Source organism: Cygnus olor, chromosome 5 (assembly GCF_009769625.2).
Source record: "Cygnus olor isolate bCygOlo1 chromosome 5, bCygOlo1.pri.v2, whole genome shotgun sequence".
NCBI lineage: Eukaryota > Metazoa > Chordata > Aves > Anseriformes > Anatidae > Cygnus > Cygnus olor.
The window spans coordinates 1087654-1109879 of NC_049173.1; the positions used below are offsets into that span (position 1 = coordinate 1087654).

Genomic DNA, 22226 nt, shown 5'->3' on the forward strand with positions numbered 1-22226 from the left:
ATTGCAAGCAGGAGACATGAGCGTGGACCGGGCATGATTGCAGAAGTCCCGGTGTTCCTCCTGCCCGTAGCTGCTGCTGCACGGAGGGGTTCCCAGAGAGGTGCTCTTGGGGTTTGTCTCTTACTGTATAATTTTCTTTGCCTTATAAGAAGGAATGAATATATTACTTATAACTAAAAGAAAAATAGCAAGCTGGAGAGGTATGCATCATTTATCCATCACATCTCTTTAAAACTCATTCTTTTCTCATTCACAGTAAATAACCTGCAAAATTATATGAGCATAAAATCCCATCACAATAAAAATGGCTTTTTAGAGGGTAGGTAGAGACAATTTCAGACCAACAAAAATAGAACACTGGGAAATAACTCAATATTCAGGACATCAGACCATCCTTATCAACTTGTCGATGGAAAATCTTGATTTAGTGTTTTTTGCAGAAGTGCTATGATTTAGTTATTGAAAATTTCCAACAAATAAAGTGGTACACATTGACAAATCAGCAACTTCTTTTGAAATGTTTGCTCAGGGATTTAATTTGGAATTTGAATAACTTATGACATTTTTTATCAGATCATTGAATGACAAGTTTAAACTTCAGTTAAATATTCAGTCTTTTTTAATAGGGTACATTCACTGTGTATGGATAGCAAAGTAAATTTATTAATCAAAGAATAAAGCACATGTATGTGAAAGTAAGCACAGGAAGAAGAAAGAGTACTGAACACACTTTAGCTGTACTCCAAGATACTTTTGAAAATAATTTCATGCTAAAATAACATATTGGGAAAATTTTGTTAACCTAGAGTATATAGGGTAATTGTGATGTATTGTATTTCTTTAGGACACCCAATCCTTGACGGCAAATACTTAGTCAATCTCCTGTGCAAAGACTTATCTAGAACATTTAATATTTCCATGGGTTCATACCACATGCTAATTTTCATAAAGACATAAAATTTATCTTAAAAGAAAATACTTTTTTTTTTCCTCTTCTTCTATAGGGAGCTATTCTATAATTTATTCTTCTGAATGGCAGAAACTTTCTTCTACTTTCCAGCCTAAACTTATTCATGGAAATTTTAAATCCACTTGTCCTTGTGCCAGCACTGTCCTTTAGGTTAAATATTGCTTTTCTCTCCCTGGGGTTTAGCCCTCAGTGCATTTCTCTGAGGCAGTCACATCCTCCTCCAGTTCCTACTTTGCTCATCTAATTAAGCCATACTTTTAGCCTCTTATCAGGGGAGAAGTTCTTCATTTGAACTGGTTTCAGATAGTTTAGCAGCGGCTTAGCTTCTGCACCTCCACTGCAAAGCAAGCCCAGCGCACACCGATATCCATCTGCCGTCGTGCAAACAAGCAAGTAAATAAATAACTGGGGAGAGAACAAGCTGTCCTCGCTCGCAGCAAGTTCATTACTTCTGAGTGCAGATTGTGCCTCTCCGAGGCTCCTTCCCTTCACTTTTAATGAAACGAGCTGAATTCCTCTGTGTTATCTGCAGAATACATGTGTGTATAAAACAAAATAAGTACAAGGAGCCAAGCTGAGAGTCTTTAAAATAGTAATCTGTAAACATATTACCAAAGCAAGCCTTGAATAAAACCCACACCAAATCACAGAAAAAAAATACTATCATAGAAAAGAAGCTGCCCCAGGCTGAAAGCCCCCACTGCCAGCCCCGGGAAAAGGGACCCAGCACCAAGGCCGCCCCTGTGCCTGGAGGCCCAGGAAGGAGGCAGCAGGGACTGGAGGTGTTGGTCCTCGCGCCTGCTGTAACAAGAGAGCGCAGAACAGGGCGATAAGTAAAACAGACACGGAGAGGGCTGAGGTGCTCAACAAGTTGTTCGCTGCCAGCCAGGCTTGCCACGTCTCTTGAGTCCCGGAACCTCCAGGCAGGGGCTGAGGGGGCAAAGTCCTTCCCACTGTAAGCGAGGAGCAAGTTCAAGACCACCCGATGAAACCGAACAGGTACAAATCTATGGGGCCTGATGCCATTCATCCCACGGTCCTGAGGGAGCTGACGGAGTTGCCAAGCCTCTCTCCATCCTATTTGAAGAGTCCTGGCAGTCGGGTGAAGTACCTGTGGCTGGAAAAAGGGAAACGTCACTCTCATCTTTAAAAGAGGTGGAAAGGAGGACCCAGGAGCTACAGACCAGTGAGCTTCACCTCTGTTCCTGGGAAGATCATGGAACAGATCCTTCTGGAAGCAATGTCAAGGCACATGCAGGACAAGCCAGGATCTGAGACAGCCAGCATGGCTTCACCAAGGGCAAGTCGTGCCTGACCAACCTGGTGGCCCTCTGTGATGGAGTCACTGCATCGCTTGACAAGGAAAGACCAACGAATGTCATCTACCTGGACTTCTGTAAGCCTTCTGTTTGTCTCTCCCACGCCCCTGTTGCCTTGCAGTGCGTTATCAGGGAGCAGTGTGATGGGTGGCACCCAGTGCTCACACACAGCCCGAGGGGCTCGTGTCCCCAAGGATGAGAGCAGGACTCACCATGCCCTGTCCTGCCGGCACAACGGGGCTGGGAAGGGGTGACATGGGCAGACAGGGTGATTCCTCTAAGTACGCGACATCACTGCTCAGGGCTGCTTTTATGGCAAGAACATTCAGGGATGCTCCAGGAAAATAAATAAATAAATAAAATGGAATCAGCTGCTGACTCTCCTTGCTTCCCCCACCTTTCAATTTTCCCTCATCACTCATTTTTCAAAAGGTTAACAAGAGATTAGAGATGTGAATTACTCTGCCCATCCCCGTCAGGCAGAGGGACCAGCTCCCCGTGTGCACCTAGAGGTGTGTGGCTGCACCTCGCCCAGCACCTCGTGGGATGGCCAGGAGCCCAGGCAGGAGCCCAGCTGCTGAGATCAGCCTCTAATCACCAGATAGCTCAAAAAAACTTGCAGTTTCTATAAAGTGGATAAAAATACAGCCTAGGACCGACGTTCTAGACGAGGTGTTTCTGCCTGTGATCAGGCACTCACCCATCTCCATGGGTCCCTGGCCCAAGGGCTTTGCTGGTCCTTGGGGCAGAAAGCTGTCCGAACTACGGAACAGCCACCGGGACAGGGGCACTTGTGTGTGATGGTCTCAGCACTGGGAAATAAAAGACCCCTGCGTGCCACTTCCTTCTGAACATGCTGCACAAGTAGGAAGAGAACGAAGTAGATTTTCTCTTCATACCACAGGGATTTAAAGCAGTTGGAAAAAGGCCAAAAATAAATAAATCAGCATCCTCTGATCCTCTGAGCACAGAGAAAGGAGAGCATATCTCAGCTCCCTTGTAGCGATGATGGATTAACGGTTTTGTGAGCTTGTAGGAATCAACCCTGTTGCAAAATGCATCTGTCACACAACTTGCAATACCTGCCGCACAGTATAATGCGGCGTGCTAGTGTAAGGCAACATCTACCTTAAAATGAGCAACGTGAGATAATAAAGATGTTTTTCATCAACACCCGCACCACCCGAGTGCCTCTCACACGAGAGCTGCTGTGCCCCTGTGTCGGGAGGACTCCTTCAGGCACGGGGGGCTGCGGGTGGTGATTCCCCCCCGCGCCCTGCTCGGTGTCCGGCCAAAGGGGCAATGGGAACCGGGGGTCTCAGTGCCCCGCAGCTGCCCCACGCTGTGTGCTGGGCAGTCAGACACCACCCTGGCATGGAGAGACAGCACATCACGTATTTGGCAGTATTGTGGCGAAAAGCAGCACATCTTTAGAGGCCAAGCACTGCTGCCCCTGTAGTCCTCGTGGTTTGAGGTGAAACATTGCGTCTGGCATTTCTGTGCACAACTGCTTCAGCAATATCTACCTCCTTGGCCACACAAAGCAATCAGAAATTCACCCTAAAACCGAGTTTGTCACACTCCTGCCACCTGCAGTTAAGTCAGAGACCAGGGCTGGTTTCCTGACAGGAAGGGGAACGTGGCTGCCACCAACTCACCAGCACCTGGGAGTGCTCTGGGCACTGCTCAGGACATGCTGTGAGGATGGATTTGTTCATGTCCATAAAGGGTTTTGAAGATGGAAACTGCTAACCATCATGATTTGTATTCCTAAACAGCAGCAGGACTGAACAGCACATCAGAACCAGGTTCACCTTTCAGAGCAGTGATTAATGAGCTCGATGTGTTTTCTCCCGGCCCTGAGCTTACCTGCCCGCCGCAGCAGGAGCCGGCACCCCGGCTCCCCGCTCCTCGCCGCCTCTGCGGCTGGGAGAGACAGCTCCAAACAGCAGCAGGTCTTAGCCCTGTTAAAGCTAACAGCTGTTTGAAGGCTCGCCGGAAAAGCAGGCTCTGCATTTCACCTACAAAGCATCTGAGTGCCCCTAGGGGAGTCACAGTGGGCAATCCTGTGCACCCCCAGGGCCCCGTCTCCCTCCCGCATGACGAGGGAGCACCGTGGCAAGGTGGCGTGCCATGCCTTAGGACTGGGTTGGAGCTGGTTTTGGAAACACCGCTTACAAATGGTAAAACTGTGTTAGTGGGCTTATTGTGAGCAGTTTATGACTGTACACAGACTGGGGACAGGTCCGGCTGCAAGCGCAGCACCCGCAAGCTGCTCGGGGACAGGGGTCCCGCTTGTCGGCACCCCGGGAGCACCGGCAGGGACGAGTGGGTCGGGATGAGCCCAGTCCCGGCCAAGTCCCCCAGGCACTGCACGAGCAGTGTGGGGCAAGCAGGCCTGCAGCACGGCAGGGGCAGGAGCACGGGGCTGCCCCCTGAGCACCACTGCCCGGCCTGCCCCATCACAGGAGCAGCCAGCCTTGTGGCTGAGCAAAGAGCGACTTTGGCTCAGGGTGAAGATCAATATCATAACGCCTATCAGAAGGAAAATAATGTAGCCAAAGCAGGTTTTTAACAGTACATAATGCTGCCAGAAATTAAGTGATTAAAATATATGTACATTGATTGTTGTGCATCAAGGTAAGTCCCCACTGAAGCTGCACTGCATTTGAGGTCAAAGTCCCATGGGAAGCAGAGCACATAATCATTTTTATCATACAAGAGAGGCGGGCTGCAGAAGGAGGTCATCTATTTCACTGATGCCAAAAATGTTTCTATTTCTTCCAGTTATGCCAATTGATCTAATAAGAAAAATAAAAAATAAATAATTAAATAAAAAAGATCTAATTAAAACAAATGCTTTGAATTGAATTCTGCAGAATGAGTAATGGAATGGGTGCTTCAGAGTGCCCCCAAACCACCCAGCGGGTGTGTTGAGCTGAAATTGTTGCCATAGGGAGAAAAATTCCTGTACGTGGGGAATGCAGAGAGAAGGCAGAAATGCATCTCTGTCTTCAACAATGAACACAGCTCTTAGCATGTCATGCAGGGAATTTCAAGCTCTTACCTGCAAATGAAAACCCATTAGAGGAAGGATCAACAGCAGTGGCAGAACTTCTTTTTGTATAAAACGTCCTGCTTGGTTGCCAGCCTCGTAGCTAGGGCTGTCGGCAGGGAGCAGGCAGCTACCGAAAAGCTTGGGAAACAAATGGAGAAGAAGCCAAAACTGACAGACCTGCTGCAGGCTGCTTCTTATTTGTTAGGGTCAGCCTTTCTTGAGGGCATGTCTACCGTTGATGAAGAATTGTCCTTCAGGTATAAGCAGGAGTCCTCTACAGCTTCAGGGGAAAAAAAACATAAAAAAAATAAAAAAAAATCAGAGGACAAGACTTCAAAAGGCTCACACAGATAGAGTTCTAAATTTCACCCAAACACAACCAAACTGCATTTTTTGCTCTCGTTTGACTCTGCTCATATCCAAAAGAGCAACCGAAAGCCTGCCTTGGGAAGGAAAAGGGCTGCCTCTGATGTCCGAGCCAGCGCCGCGTGGGGCTCTGCGGGGACAGGGCGAGGAGCTGTGACCCGGGCAGGAGCCCCTGGCCGGGCTCTGCGCCGTGCAGCCCGGCAGCTTCCCGAGGGATGGGCGGCTTGGTACGCTGCTCACGCGTCTGTACTGTAATTGCAATTCTACGTTGCTCGTATTTTCCAAACAAAAAAATCAGGATGACTATTAAAGCTGAAATGAGGCATTATGAAAGCTTTTAGATTTATACAGCCAATGCCTCAAAAGAAATAGAAGGCTCCATTATAATGAGAAAGAAAGAAAAAACCTTCTCCAGAGCCCATTACTAAAAAAAGGAAAAGAAAACCCTCGATGTCGTCTGTTCTACAAAAAAAAAAAAAACTCATTTAAGCTTTATGACAAACATGACAAAACAAGTGCAGACTTCTCAGTATCATTCATGAAACACAGCAATATATATTGAAGAAACAGCCATAAGTAATGCAATAAAATTTTGTTAATTAAACATTTAATGTAACCAAGCTCGTGAGCTGGCATGGGGTTTCTCTGCAGCTCTATTTTTAGTGCTCACTGAGCTGAGCAGCAGTTCATCTACCCACACTTGGAAATTGTGGACTTGGAGTTAATTATGAATTTAGAAGTGCTACCTGTGAAATTCATTTTTATGCAGAGCAAATGGTGAGATAGGTAGATGGGGGAGAAGCGTTGCTCATGCAAGCATGCAGCTTCTCCGGAGCCCGATGAAGCCCTTGGTGCCTTTGCCTCCTTCTTCCTTGTGGTGAAATGCACCGCACACCATTGGCAATTGGTCTTATTTCAAGTGGCAACCCCAGGGAAGAACAAAATAAAGTATCCTTCTCCTTATGACAGCCTTATTAGTATGTATGTTCAAATGTATCAACCTAATGAGGCCATGCCATTACAGCAAACTGCTGTTTTGAGTATTGTTGAAGCCTCAGAATACGAGGAGAAATTTGGGGGAAAAGAAAGGCTATTAGTTAAACACAAATAGTCACAAAGTAATAGCAAAGACTGCCAAAAAATACATTGGTTTCACTAATAACTGCTGTGCAAAATGTAAAGGGGAGAATTTAAACATCCTCATATTTTATTTCAAGGCATGAATAGCTACTAGCTACTCTCTGAGCAACGCAGACCGTATAGCACTTACACACTACAGGCAAGATCTATCACAGCTCTCAGACAGGAACATCTGAACCACACATTAAATTAGGCAAGATGAAAAAAGGCACATTATTCTAAAATGCCAAAGACACTCAGCTTCCTTTTCCCTTCAGCATTCAGCCAGTTATTGCAGATGAGACTGCAGCTGAATTTGCCACGATGACAACAAACGGCACCCACGGCACAGCACGGAGGGAGCGGGTACAGCTCTGCTTGTCCTCACCCCTAGGAATAAGGGGTCAGAAACATCTGATAAAGATATTTACATATCTGTCCCTTGTAAGCTTTTGGGATTTTTGTTAGCTTTGCTATCTGGAAAGAAAGCTTGGGGGAAGGACAGTTCATCACAGCAGCACTGAAGCAGCGATCCCACCGGTTTGGGTCCCACCACGAGACTTCAGGGAGACCACTGCCTTTCAGCCTGCCCCTGCCTGCCAGCTGCATTTGTATCTTCCCAAGGAGGAGGTTAATGGGTATTTATTATCTAATACTTGTACACACCCATAATTACAGGCAGTTATAACCCAGATAAGCAAAGTATTGCTCAAAGAACCTCCCAAGTGGAAGAGTGACAGATGTGTCTGCCAGTCCCCCTGAGGGAGCAGCCGCTGTTTTCCCACCATCCACACTTGCTTAGTGGAGCAGAGCCCAGCCATCAGGTGTTAGTGTTAGTAATAAATTTTACTACAAAAGAATACAGCCCTGGTGAGGATGACCAGCATGAACTAGTGAGCACAACCCTGTCCAGCTTCTAAAAAGCAACAAGACCTTTCCTGAAACCATCACTTTTCTGAAAAAACTTCAGTGAAGTGACCCCCAGACTGCACTCAGAACAGTGGATTTCATCCTGCTTCTTACTAGCTTACCCTCTCCTGCTAGCAAAATGTTGTGCAGCAGAGCCAGGGGACCTGCAGCTCCAAGGGGCCGATGGAAAATAAAGCTTTGAAGGCAGCTGAAGCTATCTGTGAACCCTTATCTCAGTGACTGCATCATGGCAGCACCGTGACATGTAATTTATTACTTGCCAAACACTTTGATGCGCTCTTAATAAAACATTATGTAATGGCTTTTTATTTTTAAAGAGCTTAGAGATTCTTACAGCAGAGACCACAACCAGTCATCTTTTCAAGACAAAAATATACTCAAAAGCATTCACACTGTGTGCCGGACAGTGTGTTTGTGCCTGATACTCCAGCAAAGCCGCTGCAGCACCTCGTCCCCACGCAACGACATACTTCGTGATGCTGGCGGCAGGCACAGCTGGGTTATCTGCACCCACATGGCAGCCAGGGCAAAGCAGCTTCCACCACGTGCTTTCAGTTCCCTAGCTCTTTCTGGGTTCAAAATGTGATTTCAAAAGGATGTTTTTTCCCTTTGAGAGCTGTCCCCAGCCTCTCAGGGGCAGCCCAGCTTTCTGCCACAGAACAGTATGTGGCTGCATTCAGCGCTGTGTAAAGGGGAGAGCTTGTCTGCTGCATTCAGGGGGGCAGGATGCAAGCAGACCTGTACCTCATGGACACGGGGACACGCCGAGGAGCCCGTGCAGGAGGCCAGCATAGAGCAGTGGCTGCTCAGACCCACAGAACCACCCGTGGGTCTGCACAGCGTGATGGCAATCACCAGACAAGCGATGAGCATGCATGCAGCACGTAGCGGCTGTCACACAGCACGGGGTGAGGCACTGAAGGCTGCAGACAACATGATTCGGGCAGCAAGAGGTGGGTGCCTTTGGCAAGAGCCCCAGCCCAGGGGCAGCGCTTTGCCTACAAGCCCCCGGCTGCCCACCGGCACCGGGAGCAGAGCAGAGCCTGTGCCCGGCCGCTTGCTGTGCACCACTCGCACGGCAGTGCCACCCGTGAGAGCGGGGACTCCTGAGCAAAGCAGCACGATCTGCAGAGCAGCGAGTTGTAGACAAAACGTTTTTCACTGGCACATCAGTAAGAAGACTGTAAGCATCACGTTGTTGAAGTACGGCAGCAGACTTCTGGGTTCCGGGTCACAGGATTCAGGCGCAGCTTTTCTTCCCAGCCCCTGCCGCAAGTCCTCGAGCTCTGCCCCTCGCTCAGCACCTGAGCTGCTGTGCCCCGGGCACTCGGCGGCAGTGCATCAGCCCTGGGAGCCCCAGGGAGCGCAGGAGGAGCAGCAGCTGGGGCAGAGCCCCGCCGGGATGGCCGGAGGGGCTGGGACAGAGGGACAGAGGGGCACCGCTCGCTGCAGTGCCCACGCAGGCAGCAGCGCGCTGGGGTCGGGCACTCCATCCATCCTTCTGAACCTCTGCAGCAGTTTGCTGAGCTGGGAATGCTGCTCATTATACAGCAGTGCTGAGCATATGGTTCGCAGTTGTGAGCATAAGGAAATGCTGAACTAATTACTGCACAAGGAGTGGGAGCGCTCCCGGCAGCCTGCAACCGTCAGCACGGAGCTCCAGACCTCTCCTGTCCCCTTTCCTCAACGCCTGCCGTGCAGAAGGTCCAACCCGGCCCAAAAACAGAGGCTGTGCTGGAGGGCACAGGGGGAAGAGGGCGAGGGCAGGAAGGGGCCGGCAGGCATCGAGCACAGGCTGATGGCAGGCAGCAATCTGCAGCTCATGGGGAGCCAAAATCAGTGTATGAAAAATACAGACTGGAAGAGCTACTGTAAACCAAGGAGAGGGTTCCCACCTCGGTTTCAGGCTGTGCTTTTTATTAATCCAGGCTGACATCTTCTAGAGGTGGAGGATCAACAGCAGGGATGGGAAGAGCCCAGCAGTAGCTGCCCCTGCAGGAGATCCTTGGAGTGATGGGGCCAGCCGCACCTCCAGCCCCTGGCCACGGGCACAGCTCCACGAACCTGACCATGACAGACATCCTTTCGCCTCTCCGCTGAGCATTTTGCATGCACACCCCAAAGCCAGGTCTTACACACAGCAAGTCATCGTGTTGCAGGGGGACACGACAGGGACAGAGGGCTCCAGCTGGGGGACACGCAGCTCCCCGGGCTTCGCATGCCGCTCCTCAGGGGGTTCATGCTGCGGGACCTCCTGTGCCCAACGCACAGCCCTTGGCACGGCGACACCACCCCTCGGTTGGACAGCTCGTGGGCTGTCTCCTAGGAGCGTCACAGTCCTTCCTCCCACTGCGTCAGAGCCTTGCCCAGCATCCCCGGGAGCTGAGGCCTTTCCCCAGCCTCGTTGCAGTGCAACAGGCTGTGCTGGATTAGGGGCCGCTGTGCCTCCGGGATCTTGCATTCAGTCTGTGTTCAGAAATAGGAGGGGAGAAAAGTAATTCCCACCCTCACTTCTGGGCTATCACCTGAAATATTATGAAAAGAAAACAAAACTCCTGCCTTGCCCTGCCCCCAGCACACACAGTGATTGCTTTCTCACTTCCATCCAGAAAAGTTCAAAGGTAGCTAATGAAAGCAACACTGCACTTTGCTAGCAATCTGTTCACAGGAGAAATTGCCGGAGCCAGACAAATTGGCAAAAGTTGGATGCCTTTCTGTCACATCTTCACGTGCCAATTACAACAAACAACTATAAAACCTTGCTCTGCAAAACAAATTGTTATTTTCCTACAAACATGGGAAGCTTTGCCTAGCAGTGAAATGAGCCCCATTGTCCAAGGAAACATGAAGAGATTGCTCCCATCCCTTTGAATATCCGGTGAACGTGTGATGGAGAAAAAGAAAAAAAAAAACAGTTGCCCCACCAAAACAGTGCTAAATTCTTATTCTTTAATTTAAGTAACTGTAGCAGACCAGTAAAATAGCTATTTCACCTTCTTGGTATCCTGTGAATTAGATCCCCAGATGGATTTACACAGATAAATGCAAGAGCTACAGACTCAAACCACCCTCCTGTGGCTTTTCCTCTCTAAGGGCACCTGTTTTCCATGAGCCACAGCGCTCTGCCCACGTGCAGGTACTCCCACCTTTCCCTGTGCCCCAGTCCTACTCCATTCCTCTCCAAAAATAGAAATTACAGCTTGAGACCTGAAGGGAGAGAGATTTTACCCCCCTGCTCTTTCTTACCGGCACCCTCTTCTTCCAGGCTGCATCCCCTTGCTGCATGTTTTGCCCCTGCCTGCACAAGTACCCACTTCACCTGCAGCAGGAGTGGTTTCTGCATTCATTTACCTGCAGGCCACCGAGACACTGAGCTCCCCGTTCAGTAGGACAGGGCTCCGAGGCGCCTCCCTGCAGCACGCACTTCCAAAGGCCCGTCACGCCTGCTTTCACACACAGCTTGTTACCTCTTGTCGAGGAACATTCTCCTGAGCACAAGTAAGCAGAACAAGCACAGAATTTCTGCTCTAATCACTAGCATGTTGGTTGCTTTTTTTTGTTCACCTTGTTTGGTACAAGACCATTGGCTATTACAGCAGTTGCATTTAATAAAATGAGCAGCCCTCCAGAAACATTTAACCATTGCAATTTCAGAAAATAAAAAGGGAACTTTCAAAAAGCTATTCCGCGGGGGAAATACCATGCCATTCTAACCATATCGAACCACTTAAACACCACCCTTCACACTAACCTGGGAGCTTACCAGCAGAATTACCAGGTGCACCATTCTGAAGCCTGAGTGCACGTGCACTCCGTCCATGCCAGTGTTAGGACTCAGTTCGGGGCTCATCGAGCGCACAGCTCTCACTCTCAGCAGGAGGAGCAGCTGAGAAACAGCCCGATGCCAGACAACTTGGAGCATGCTCCGGCAGGCACCTCTCCCCACCCGTGTTAGACGCGTGGCTCAGGTCTGCAGAGGGAATGGCACGGATGCTCAAAAAAGGCAGGGTGTTTTCAAATGGTGCTTGTAGGCACAGAGGGGAGTAGGGTCTGCCATCCTGTGTGTTTTGTCCCTGTGATACCCTGCTGACACGATGCAGCCTTCTTACTTTTGTAAAAATCCCAGTAAATAACTCTGTGACTCCCACTGCCATGTCAACAGAAGCTGGAGTGTGCCTAGATTTCAGCTGCAAGAGGGCCCTCCAAGCAAAGGCTGCCACATTGCCAAATAATATATTTCAGCTGCCAGGTGCAAAGCAATAATTCCGTGGATACTTTAATCCATCGCTCCTTACTTGGTTGCGCCTGAGCTCCTTGCTTTGACTGCCAGCAGGAGACATCCCAGCCGGGGAGCAGGGGCTCTTTGCAGCACGCGGCCGCTCAGCCGCCACCGATCAGTCCCCTCCCAGCACAGGCTGTGTCCCCTCCTCATCCCAGACAACTGTAGGACATTTTTCAGAGCCAGAGACAGCTCATGGCTCCCTTTGCTGTTTAGGAGCAACTTTTTATATTTCATGTATGTGGCCAACCCAGCAGGAGTTTGTCTGAGCGCTCGCAGCTCCCTGCTCACACGGCTGCCTGCAGGAGGGCACGGGACACGTGCGAGCTGTGCCACGCTGGCTGTCACCCTGCCGTGCCACCTGAGGGCAGCTGGTGCCTTTGTTGCAGAGCAACTTGAGAGCTGAAACCTATGAAATGGGGATGTTAAAAATGATGTTTTCAAAGAAGTTTAGTTTAAAATTTTTCAGTTATTTATAAAACGAGAGATCTGTCAGTAAACAGATGGCAGTCAGTGCTGCTCTTACCTAAAGCTGCAGCCCTCCTGATATATTTCGTGGCTGTTTCCTCTCATTGTCTAGGCTGTGGGGTAGTCATGTCTGCACAAATGTGCTTGCACACAGCAGAACGTCCCCATCCGAAGGCAACTTCACGCAGGGGCAGGAGGCGAAGGGGCTGAGCATGCCAAAGCACGGAGATAGCGCTGCCATCAGGAGGGGCTGGGGGAGCAGAAACAGCAGCTGCCTCGTCACCGTGCCTTTGGAAACCTTCCTCAACCTGCTTTGTGAGCCACGGCAGAGAAATAAAACTGGACGTCCATAATAAAGGTATAAATTCTGGTGAACACAGGCCTCAGCATTTGTACCGCATTGCTTCAGCAGCTAAGAGGAACAGAAGCTCTTCCCCGGCATCCCCCACGTGAGCGTTTCAAAGCACGTCGTAATGACAGCCACACAAACCACTTCATGTTCTCAAAAATATAAAGCTAAGCCACCTTTTGTTTGACTCCTAGGTGAGAGTAGACTTCACGCAATAACAAACAAACCTCTCATCCTTCCTGGCTCCCCATTTCAAGAGACTTTGCAACTCAGCCCTGGTTTGAGGTCAGAGTTTAGCGGGGCCAGGAGCGAACTGGTGCTGGGGAGGCCCAGGAGGGCAGGCTGCGCTGCCTCCAGCTCCTTTCCAGCAGGCAACGCCGCATGTTCATCGCTCTTGGCGACGGCTGGTCAGATTATTTCCTCTTATTCTGAGTCTAGAAAGAGCCTGCAGAGCTGTTTTCTCCCCCACAGAACACTGTGTGCCTCCCAGAGGACGGCCAAACCTCTCCCTATCCCCCGCGGGAAGCCAACGACACCAGCCCCACACGCCTGCTCCTCCAAGGGCATGAGGAAGGTGGGCAGCAGAGCCCGGTGCCCCTGCAGAGCCCGGTGCCCCCGCAGCACTGCCGCCTCCCGAGCACCAGCGCGACAGGGAGAGCCAGCAGCGTGAGCCCCCGGCTCCCCAGCCTCTTTCTCCCTGTCCCTCGCCTGCAGCTGCTGCGGGAGCTCCTCGTGGCTCAGGCATTTCAGCCTCCCCTGCCAGTAGCAAGCTGTTCCCCCAAATCCCATTTTCACAGCACAAAACATGACAGAAGTCCAAAGAAAATTGATCCGCAGCAACCTTTGCAACACTTCATCGATAAAATCCCCGAGCTGCTTTGATATGAAATTGCTGTTAGCATGCATTTTCCTAAGTCTACCTGAAACCATGTGGGAGATTGACCTAGAGTTCTGGCGACTTACCTAGATAAAAGCCTTCCTAAAGACTGATCAAAGTCATTGTGCGTATGAGATAAGGCACAGAGCAGTAAGCTGATAACAACTAAGTGGTCTTATTAAAATATGTTTTCCAGTGACCACAGAGAAAACTAGCAGACGATGACGAAGCAGACGAAGAAAGCTGTCTGCAGGGAGCTGTCCGGAGAGCCTAACTCTGGAAGTGATGAACTTGGAGAGCCCCAGCCAATGAAGAGCTGAACATGAGCACACCTTCCCTGCCATTACGGTCACATCAGCTTCAGTAGGGCAAAACAGATGTGATGGGACAGCCCGGACTTCTGCCCCAAACACTTGGCCATCGGCACAGGCCGGCAGCCAACACAAGGCAGCCGGAGGGAGCACCCCCGGCCCGCAGGAAGCACGGCCCCCGGGGCTTCCTCCCCTTGCATCTTTGTGGCTAGGCTGGCAGAAATTTGTCCAGCTCTAGGTGGAGCTGCACCTCCTGCCCCTTCAACCAGTTGCTTGCGGTGCTTCTCCCCTGTTTTAATTCAAAACCATGCCCCCTTGTCCTGTCATTATCTGACTGAGCAAAAAGCTGCTCTCCATCTTTTTTATAAGCCCCCATAAAGCACTGAAAAGCCGCAGTGAGGTCACCCCGGAGCCTTCTCTTCTCCAGGCTGAACAGCCCCAACGTGGAGTTGCATTTTAAAGTAGGATTCAGATTTCCAACACAAACTATACTTTTATGCTCACTTCTCCCTGAATCCCTCACTTCAAAAAGTAATAGCTCAGTGCTGCTGTAAATTTCCTTTAAAATCCATAAAACATAAAAAATACAAGTTCAGTGAAGGAGACCAAAAGCACTATGTCGCCCTTTAGAAATAAAGTCAGATGTAGTTCTGCCATACCTAAGTGTGTGGAATGAAGTCAAAAGGCTGCCAATACTCACAAAATTGGCTTGAAGGCATGGGTCTGAAAAAGCAATAGCAACTCTTGGGACTTTCCGTTTTCTTCCTGGAATCCAAGTCTTTAGGATTTGTATTTTAAAGCTTGATGCTACAAGTCAAGGGATTACTCTACATTTAGAACAACCTTTTAAAGTGAGTGTTTCAAGGTGAAAAGCTCACATCATCATAAGAAGTTGGGGGCTGGTGCTTTGGAAAGATACTTAATGCTGCAAGCCTGCAGATAAAGATGTGCTGGGGAAACCGGAGCAAGCAGTAGGAAACCTGTCAGCGTCTCCCAGCCAGCATGAGCGGGGCGGGCAGTGTGGGGGTGACCAGCAGACAGGGACCTTTCACCTGGGCCCTCCCGTGTGTAAGTCTAGCTCACTATTGCCCTTCTGCTCTGGTTTTGGCAGGAGATGTGGCCAGCAGGTCTTTGCTTCGGGGCACATTACCAATTGCTGGCTGTGCTGACCTTCCCTTCCCTCTAGGTCCTGCACTACAAACCTATGAAGGAAAGCACTGTTGTCCCCGTTTATAGGTGGAAAAATTAAAAAGGAACAGTTGAAAGACAAGTTTTCCCAAGTGGGGCCATTTCAGGAGCCAAGGAGCCTCTAACTCGGGCAGTGGACATAGGCAGAGCCTTTTCTGCAGCACAAACCACGTGGGCACGGGGCTGCTGCGTGCAAGCCCAGCTGCCGCTGCGGAGCAAACGTGTGCCGTGCCCTGAGGCCTTTGGCTCACAGACAGAGGTAATGAGCAAAACTTCAGTGACTACACAGGACTGGTTTTCTTTTTCTTACTGCTTTTCTCTTTTATGTGTTTTGTATTCCTTTTGACACCTTTCAGCTCAATATTTCCTTTGCTGTTATTTTCTGGTTCCACCTCTCTTCCCTTGCTTTTCATGTCCCAGATGACGGTTTCAGTGTGTACAGACGTGCACAGCAACAGGCAGTGCTTGAAACCTCTCACGAGCGCTTTAAAGCCAGAAGGTACGAGTCTCCTCTCTTCCTAAAGCATACCAAGAGAAAGCTGTTAACCAGGAAAAAGCACGCTGACATACTGATGCTCTTTGTACCAGCACCGCAGCCCAAGCTAAGCTGCTGTATTGCTCTGCGGGCAGCACTGCTACAAAACCAGAGGCACACGTGTGGGTCGGCTGCCCCGGCAGGGCCACGGGAGAGGGAGCAGCTGGGGCTGAGGGGGGAAGTGCTGTCATCTCCTCCCTTCCCCTGCTCCCAGCCTGCTGCCTACATGTCAACAAGCACTCCTCTCCTCCTGGCTGGGTGGGTAAAGAAAAGGCTTTCTGCATACTGGAGGGAATTATTCATGTTGTCCTTTCTTTTCAGGCTACAGATTTTTGTTGCCCAGCTCCTCGCTGGCCAAGTAGATGTCAGGTCTTTGGTGCTGGGTGCCCCAGTGCTGAGTCCCTGCAGTGCTGCGCAGAAGGTGCCGCTCTTCAGGCCCTGCCACCCTGCAGGAGTGGCCGACTCAGGGATTTCCTCCATCACTGCCTGCCAGTGGAAGATTGCCCTTGGTGTTCTTGGGGTCCCAGCGGCTGGGTCAGCCTGGTGTCAGCGCCCTCTCGCTCCACTGCCATCGGCGTCCAGCTCCCACCCCGCCGCAGGAGGACCCTGGTCCCCTTCACTCCTGTGCAGTGGCACTGCTTTCCTGAAGGGCAGCGACACTTGTCTGCTGGCTTTTGTTCTTCAGTAATTTGCCTGTTCTCCTCTTGATCCAGGAACCTTCGTCTAGAGAAATAACACTGTATGTCTGCTGAGCCTCACTGACCATTTCTCTGGGTAAGGCCATGCTCTGCATGTCGTTGGGGATGTCACAGGTGAGCACGAGCCCCGAGGCCATCTCTGCACTTCTGCTCTCCTGGCCACTGTCCCAGGACTGGTCTGCCATCACCTGCAGCACTTCTGCACCTGCTCCAGCACACATCTCGGGAACATCAGCCAGCACTTCCCTGCGTGCCTCATGGCTGTGCTGGGACTGATGACTTCCAGGTGGCTGAGTTGTTTCATGAATTGCCTGAATTACAGTGTCACCTGTTTGCTCATCAGAGATGACCAGGATTTTCCCCATTTTGCTCGTCCCCATCTCTCCTTCAACAGACATGTGGTTGTAAGTCACCTGAGCGTCCTCCAGAGCAGAAGTGGAACACTGGAACAGCACTTTTTCCGCTGTTTCCAGATTTTTTTTCATCCAATTGTCACTTGTTTGCTCACCATGACTCCTTATTTTACTCGCTATACTGCACAACAAATTCTCTCCGCTCGGTGAAAGAATATTGTATTTCTGCTGAGCTGTATCAGTCAAGCCTATAAAGAACACATGGCTCTGTTCGTTTTCCTCCACCACAAATTCTATTCCCTGCAGATTGCCAGCCTGCAGCTCAAGCTCCAGGATCACTCTGCTCTCAGAGACCAGTGCAGATCCCTCTCTGTGTTCCTCAGGTTGCTGTGATCCCTTTGGTGCAGGCTGCTGGGAGCCAGGCGGTGCCTGCTGCAGTGCCTGCTGGCTGCCGCGCTGTGCCTCCTGCTCGCTGTGCTGCTGTGACCCCTGGGCCCCTTCCCGCTGGCTGCCGTGCTGCGATGCCTGCCTTGTGGGCTGCCCCTCTGCTGCAGCCGTTTCAGAACATTTATCCCAAGTTTCTTTTTCAGCCCGCTTTAACAACTGCTTCTCTGCATCGATGATGCTCTTGGATTTCCGGGTGGGGGACTTCAGGATCTCAGCCAGAGACTTTCTGCTCCACACAGCACTCGTCTGCTGGCTCTTGTTTGTCACTTGTCTGTTCGTTCGTTTGCTTATCCAGGTCACTCCCTCCTCAGCCTGGTACGTTGCGTTTCGCACTCGCTCCAGCCGCTCGTTGGAGTCAGCGCTGAGCGGCGACGGGCACTGCTGCTGCCGGGAAGCTTGGTCCCCCCCCAGCCCCTCCTGGGCGCTGCGGCAGGAGGCTGCCCCCAGGGACTGCCAGCTGGCCTCTCTGGAGACCCTCTGGGTGCTGCCCCAGGACTCCTGGCCCCGGAGGCTGCTGGCCTCCAGGCTGGCTCCACACACCTCCTCAGCCCCCTCCTCCAGCTGGGCAGCCTCCCCCATGAGTTCTGTCTCCTTAGAAACACCGGTGCTGCTGCCGGCCTGCTGAACCCCGTCATCTGGGCGGCCCTGTGAACCTCGCCTTCCCTGGGCTTCTCGTGCCACTTGCTCCGGGCCGTCACCCGCAGGTGTTGGGCCCTGGGTGTGCTGGTGCTCCTGCCCCTGCGCCTGCTCGCTGCCGCTCTGAGATGCCTGCCCCTCTGCTGCAGCCGTTTCAGGACGTTTATCTGAAATTTCCTTTTCAGCCCCATTTACCAGTTTGTTTCCAATATCGATGCCGCTGTCAGATTTTTGACCGAGGGACTCCAGGCTTTCTGATGGTGCCTTTGTGCTCGACTCTAGCCCTGCCTGAGGGCTCTCGCGGGCCTCCTCCTCGTCCGCCCCAGGGCCGGCACAGGCCAGGCCCTCCTGGGGGTCCCCTGCTGCCGCCGGTGGGGCCGGGGGGTCCTGGCTGCTCGCCGCCTCGCCCCCTGGCACCTCCTGCTCTGCCGCCGCGGCCAGCATCCCCTTCCAGCCCAACGCAGGCCCACTGAGCCCAGCTGTCCCCTCGCCCCGCTGCCTTGGCGCGTCCTCGCTTGGTGGTGACGATGGCCGTCGGGGTCAGCTGCGCACCACATCTACCCCAGTGCTGCTGGTGTCCCCCCGCTCCAGGCCTGGGGCCTGGGGTGATGGAGTGGGGCAGCCCCTCCTGGGGTCCCCCCGGGGCCGGGGGTCCCTCAGGCGCGGTGGGGGGCGCGAGGTGGCCCCATGGTGTGGAGCGGCCGCCGGTGGTGGTGTGGGGCGGGAGGGTTCCGGGGGGCACCCGCTGTGAGGTCACCAAGCGGCCCCGCCGCAGCAGGGACAGACCCCCGTGTCAGCACTGGGGGCGGCTGGGGACAGAAGGGTTTCTCATTTATGTTTAGTTGCAAAACTAACTCAGGTTTTAAAACCCGTCAGCTCATCGCTTGGCTTGTTTGTTTTGCTCGTCTCGTTCCGGAGAAAAGTCCGCTCGCAGTGTTTGGGCAGGGATGGCTTCTCACCCGGCACGACAGGGGGCTGTAATCCAGCACCGCTCCTTAGCAGCTGTAAGCCTGTAAACCAAGCTGGGGCCAGGGTTAGGGTCAGGGTTAAGCCTGTAAGCCGGTACAGCTGCTTAACAGCCAGCACTGTTACACACACAACATAAGAAAAAAAAGAACGCTGTGGCTGCCCACAGAGATGTAGGTGAACTGGGTGCCTCATTTGTGCTGCACATATTGCCAAAATTCCCTCTTAACTTGCTCCGTAGCTGTTAAACGTTACTGCTCATGCAGCATATAATATCTTATGGCAGCGAGACAAGAAATAAAGTAATGTGGATAAAAGAAGTACAGAAACAGATTTCCACCCAAATCTCAGCACAAACAAACCCACACTCCTGGGCCGCAGCACATAACCAAGTTTTTATTGGTTCCAAGTCAGCACGTACACATAGAGGTGTAACAGAGTCACTGGTTAAAAAAAGATTTTTTAGTGAATAAACAAAGCAAAACTGAATCACTAGAAAGAAAAACGCCCAAGGAAGCAAATGAAAAATTGTTCTAAGGTGCAGAAGCAAAAACTCTGGACTGTAGCTGCTGTGACGTGTGCCCGGCAGGAAGCTGGAAAACCCACAGCTCTGCCCACGGTGACTGGCCCTGGCCTGGGGAAAGCACACCGGTGGAGGTGCTCCCAGAGGAGCCAAGTGCCACACATTGGTGCCATGCAAGTGTCACCGCGTCCTTGCTCTTTTCCGTGGATCTATAAAAAGCCCAAAGCACCACGCAGAAAAAAAAAAATAAAAATAAATTTAAAAAAAGCCCAAAGCACCACGCAGTTTCCCATCTGACAGTTTGCTGTAAGCCACCAAAGCTGTGCACCAGCCCTATACCTAAGAAGGTCAGGAAGAACCTATCATTAGGAGAGGAAAAGGGTTGTAGTCAATATTTCTATTCTTAATCTCACAAAATTCTTTGGCACTTTGAATTTTCTTGCAACAAATTATTTTTCTTTCCGATGCTTTAGAATCAAGATTTAGTTATGTTTGTTCATGCAGGGGTCATCTGAGAAACACCACAGGGGTATCTTGCCTCTTCTGGTAAATCAGTACCTACACCGTGGGTTTACAGCTTGAATGGGAGCATATGGAAGACTAAATGTTTCCAAAAACGTTTTTGGAGAAAATTGTGCAGTTTTCTCTTTCTTTTGCAGGACTCTAGTATTCCATGAGGGACTCATACTGCTGTGGAGGATTGATCATAGCCATTTTTTTTACTGCTTTCAGAAAAGCCTGGGAGAACGGGAATGCTGAGTTGTTATCCAGGTGATGCAATGAAAGAATCAGGGTAAGACAAAAAGATCACATGATAACATAACTAAAGACCATATACGTATGCAGATGGCAAAGCTAGAGCCAATGCAAGGCTGCCCTTCCCTCCTCCTGCGCCCAGCTCTGCAGCTCAGGGTGTGCTCAGGGCACAGTTTGCCGTGCTGAACTGTGTTTTTGCACTGTCTTCTCATGTATTTATCCTTTGTCTCTTGTTTTAGCTTTCAGAAGCAGTCCTTTGGGGACAGAGATCATCTTCTTGTTTGACATTTTGTGGGAATGAGTTTGTGTTTGCAGAGCACTAAATCTCTACTCCTTGGCTATGGAGTTCTGGGAAGTGCTTTTGCTGGGGACTGCAGTCCTGGGCTTGTGTTTGCTTCCTATAGGTAATGAATTAAACCTGGAATTAGTCCATCTTCTTCTCTCTTTCTGTTTGAGTTACTACTATTGGCTGTCTCAGATGAGAGCTAAAAATGTGTATATATACATATATATGGACACATATGCATAAAAAAATAAATAATCACTTTGAGATTTTGTTCTATAAAAGTAGGCCAACCACAATATCAATTTTTCTGAACTACTTACAGAATAACTCCAAGGTAAAAGTTCTCAAAATTACAATAATTTCCTGCTTTCAAGATATGCCAAGAAAATAAATTTTAATGCTTGAAGTAGCCACTTGGGTTCTCTCTCCAATAAGCACAGGAGAAACACACACCTGCAAGGATAAGGCAGGGCCTTTTTGAGGTTGTTTGGCTGTTTTGGTTTGCTTAGGTTTGGGGTTTTTACCTAACACACACTATAAAGCATCTGAAAACAGTTTTAGCTTTGCATGTGGAATATCTTTATGCTATGTTGCATCATGTCATATCATATCATATCACATATTGTATCGTATCGTATCGTATCACATCATATCATATCATGCCAAGATTTTGATCATTATTTTAATTTCAATTAAACAGTATGAAAACCTGCAAGAGAACTTGTAAATCAAGCCTTCAGATCTTTACAATAAGCTGCACCAACCCCAATGAGCAAAAAAGATTCCTCAATATGATAGGAACCTAGTTCTTGGCATAACGCCGCGGTATTAACTCTGCACGAGGAGCTGCTGAGCCCCAGGCACAGGCTCAGCACAAACCTCAGCGCAGCCCAGGGCCACAGCAGGCATCCCCGTAACACTCTGCAGCAGGAAAAGGAAGACACCGATATTTGTACTGAAACAAAAATATAGCCAAACATCTGTTTACTGCCTGAGGCCAGCGAGTGCCATAGGGGTTAGGCACCAGGTTTGTTCCCACCCATCCATTGCTCAGAGCACACAAAAAATGAATTTTAGCAGGAGGTTTCACGTTTCCATCATTCATGGGCATGCTGCTTCCAGCAGTTTTGTCTGTAACAAAAACACTAAAGAATTTCAGTCTTACTGCAATGGAATGGGCTCGTGTGGTTGGAAGATACCCAAGGGTGGGTGCCCCCAGGTGGGTGCCCCCAGCCGTCTCGGGGCCATGTTTCTGACTTATGTACGTTTCTGGACTTTGGCCACCAAGGTCATCTCCAGTGGAGCTGATGGGGCCATCACCTTGGAATGAGAAAAATCTGCAGCCCCTGTTTCTGTGGCCAGCCCAGGATGGAAGTTACCCCTGAAGACAGGTTTCTGTGCTCCAGGATGTGCTCACGGGCACAGAGGCAGTTGTGTTGTGTTCACGTGGTGTTCACAGCAGCGGTCCCTGGGTCAGGGTGCCGCAGGCACGCCAGACTCCTCGGGTGTCTGCCTGCAGAAAGCTGTGTGCTTGTAAAGTGTCACCTGCCCTCGTGGGAAGAAGTCTGATAAATGCTTTGCTACCCCACTTTTGCTCTGGCTTCAATGTTTTGGTTGCCTGATGAAGCCTACGTGCAGCAACCGCCCCGCTCCTGCAAGAGTTAACATCCCGGTGCAGCGCGTTGCCGTACGCCCACTCCTTCTGCTTGTATCTATCATCCAGCCGTCTCAGGCTCTGGGATGTGGGGGATGAAAAGTGGAAAAATGATGAAAAAGAGAAATCTGTGCTCAA

At 50.4% G+C, this 22226-nt stretch overlaps 1 protein-coding gene and 1 long non-coding RNA gene across 2 annotated transcripts in view; one reads left to right on the top strand and one right to left on the bottom strand.

The window, feature by feature from the left end:
• Positions 1–491: 491 nt before the first annotated feature.
• LOC121071568 overlaps positions 492–22226 on the bottom strand; it is a 43092-nt gene continuing 21357 nt past the window's right edge. Inside the window, exon 2 of the mRNA XM_040559916.1 lies at positions 492–2087. Within this exon, the coding sequence (XP_040415850.1) occupies positions 1416–2087 (672 nt within the window). The 3' untranslated portion in view covers positions 492–1415. The remainder of the gene's footprint in view (positions 2088–22226) is intronic.
• On the top strand, positions 18671–20587 carry LOC121071569. The gene is made up of 3 exons (XR_005820696.1): positions 18671–18907; positions 20125–20185; positions 20388–20587. It is a non-coding gene; the product is annotated as an uncharacterized LOC121071569 (long non-coding RNA).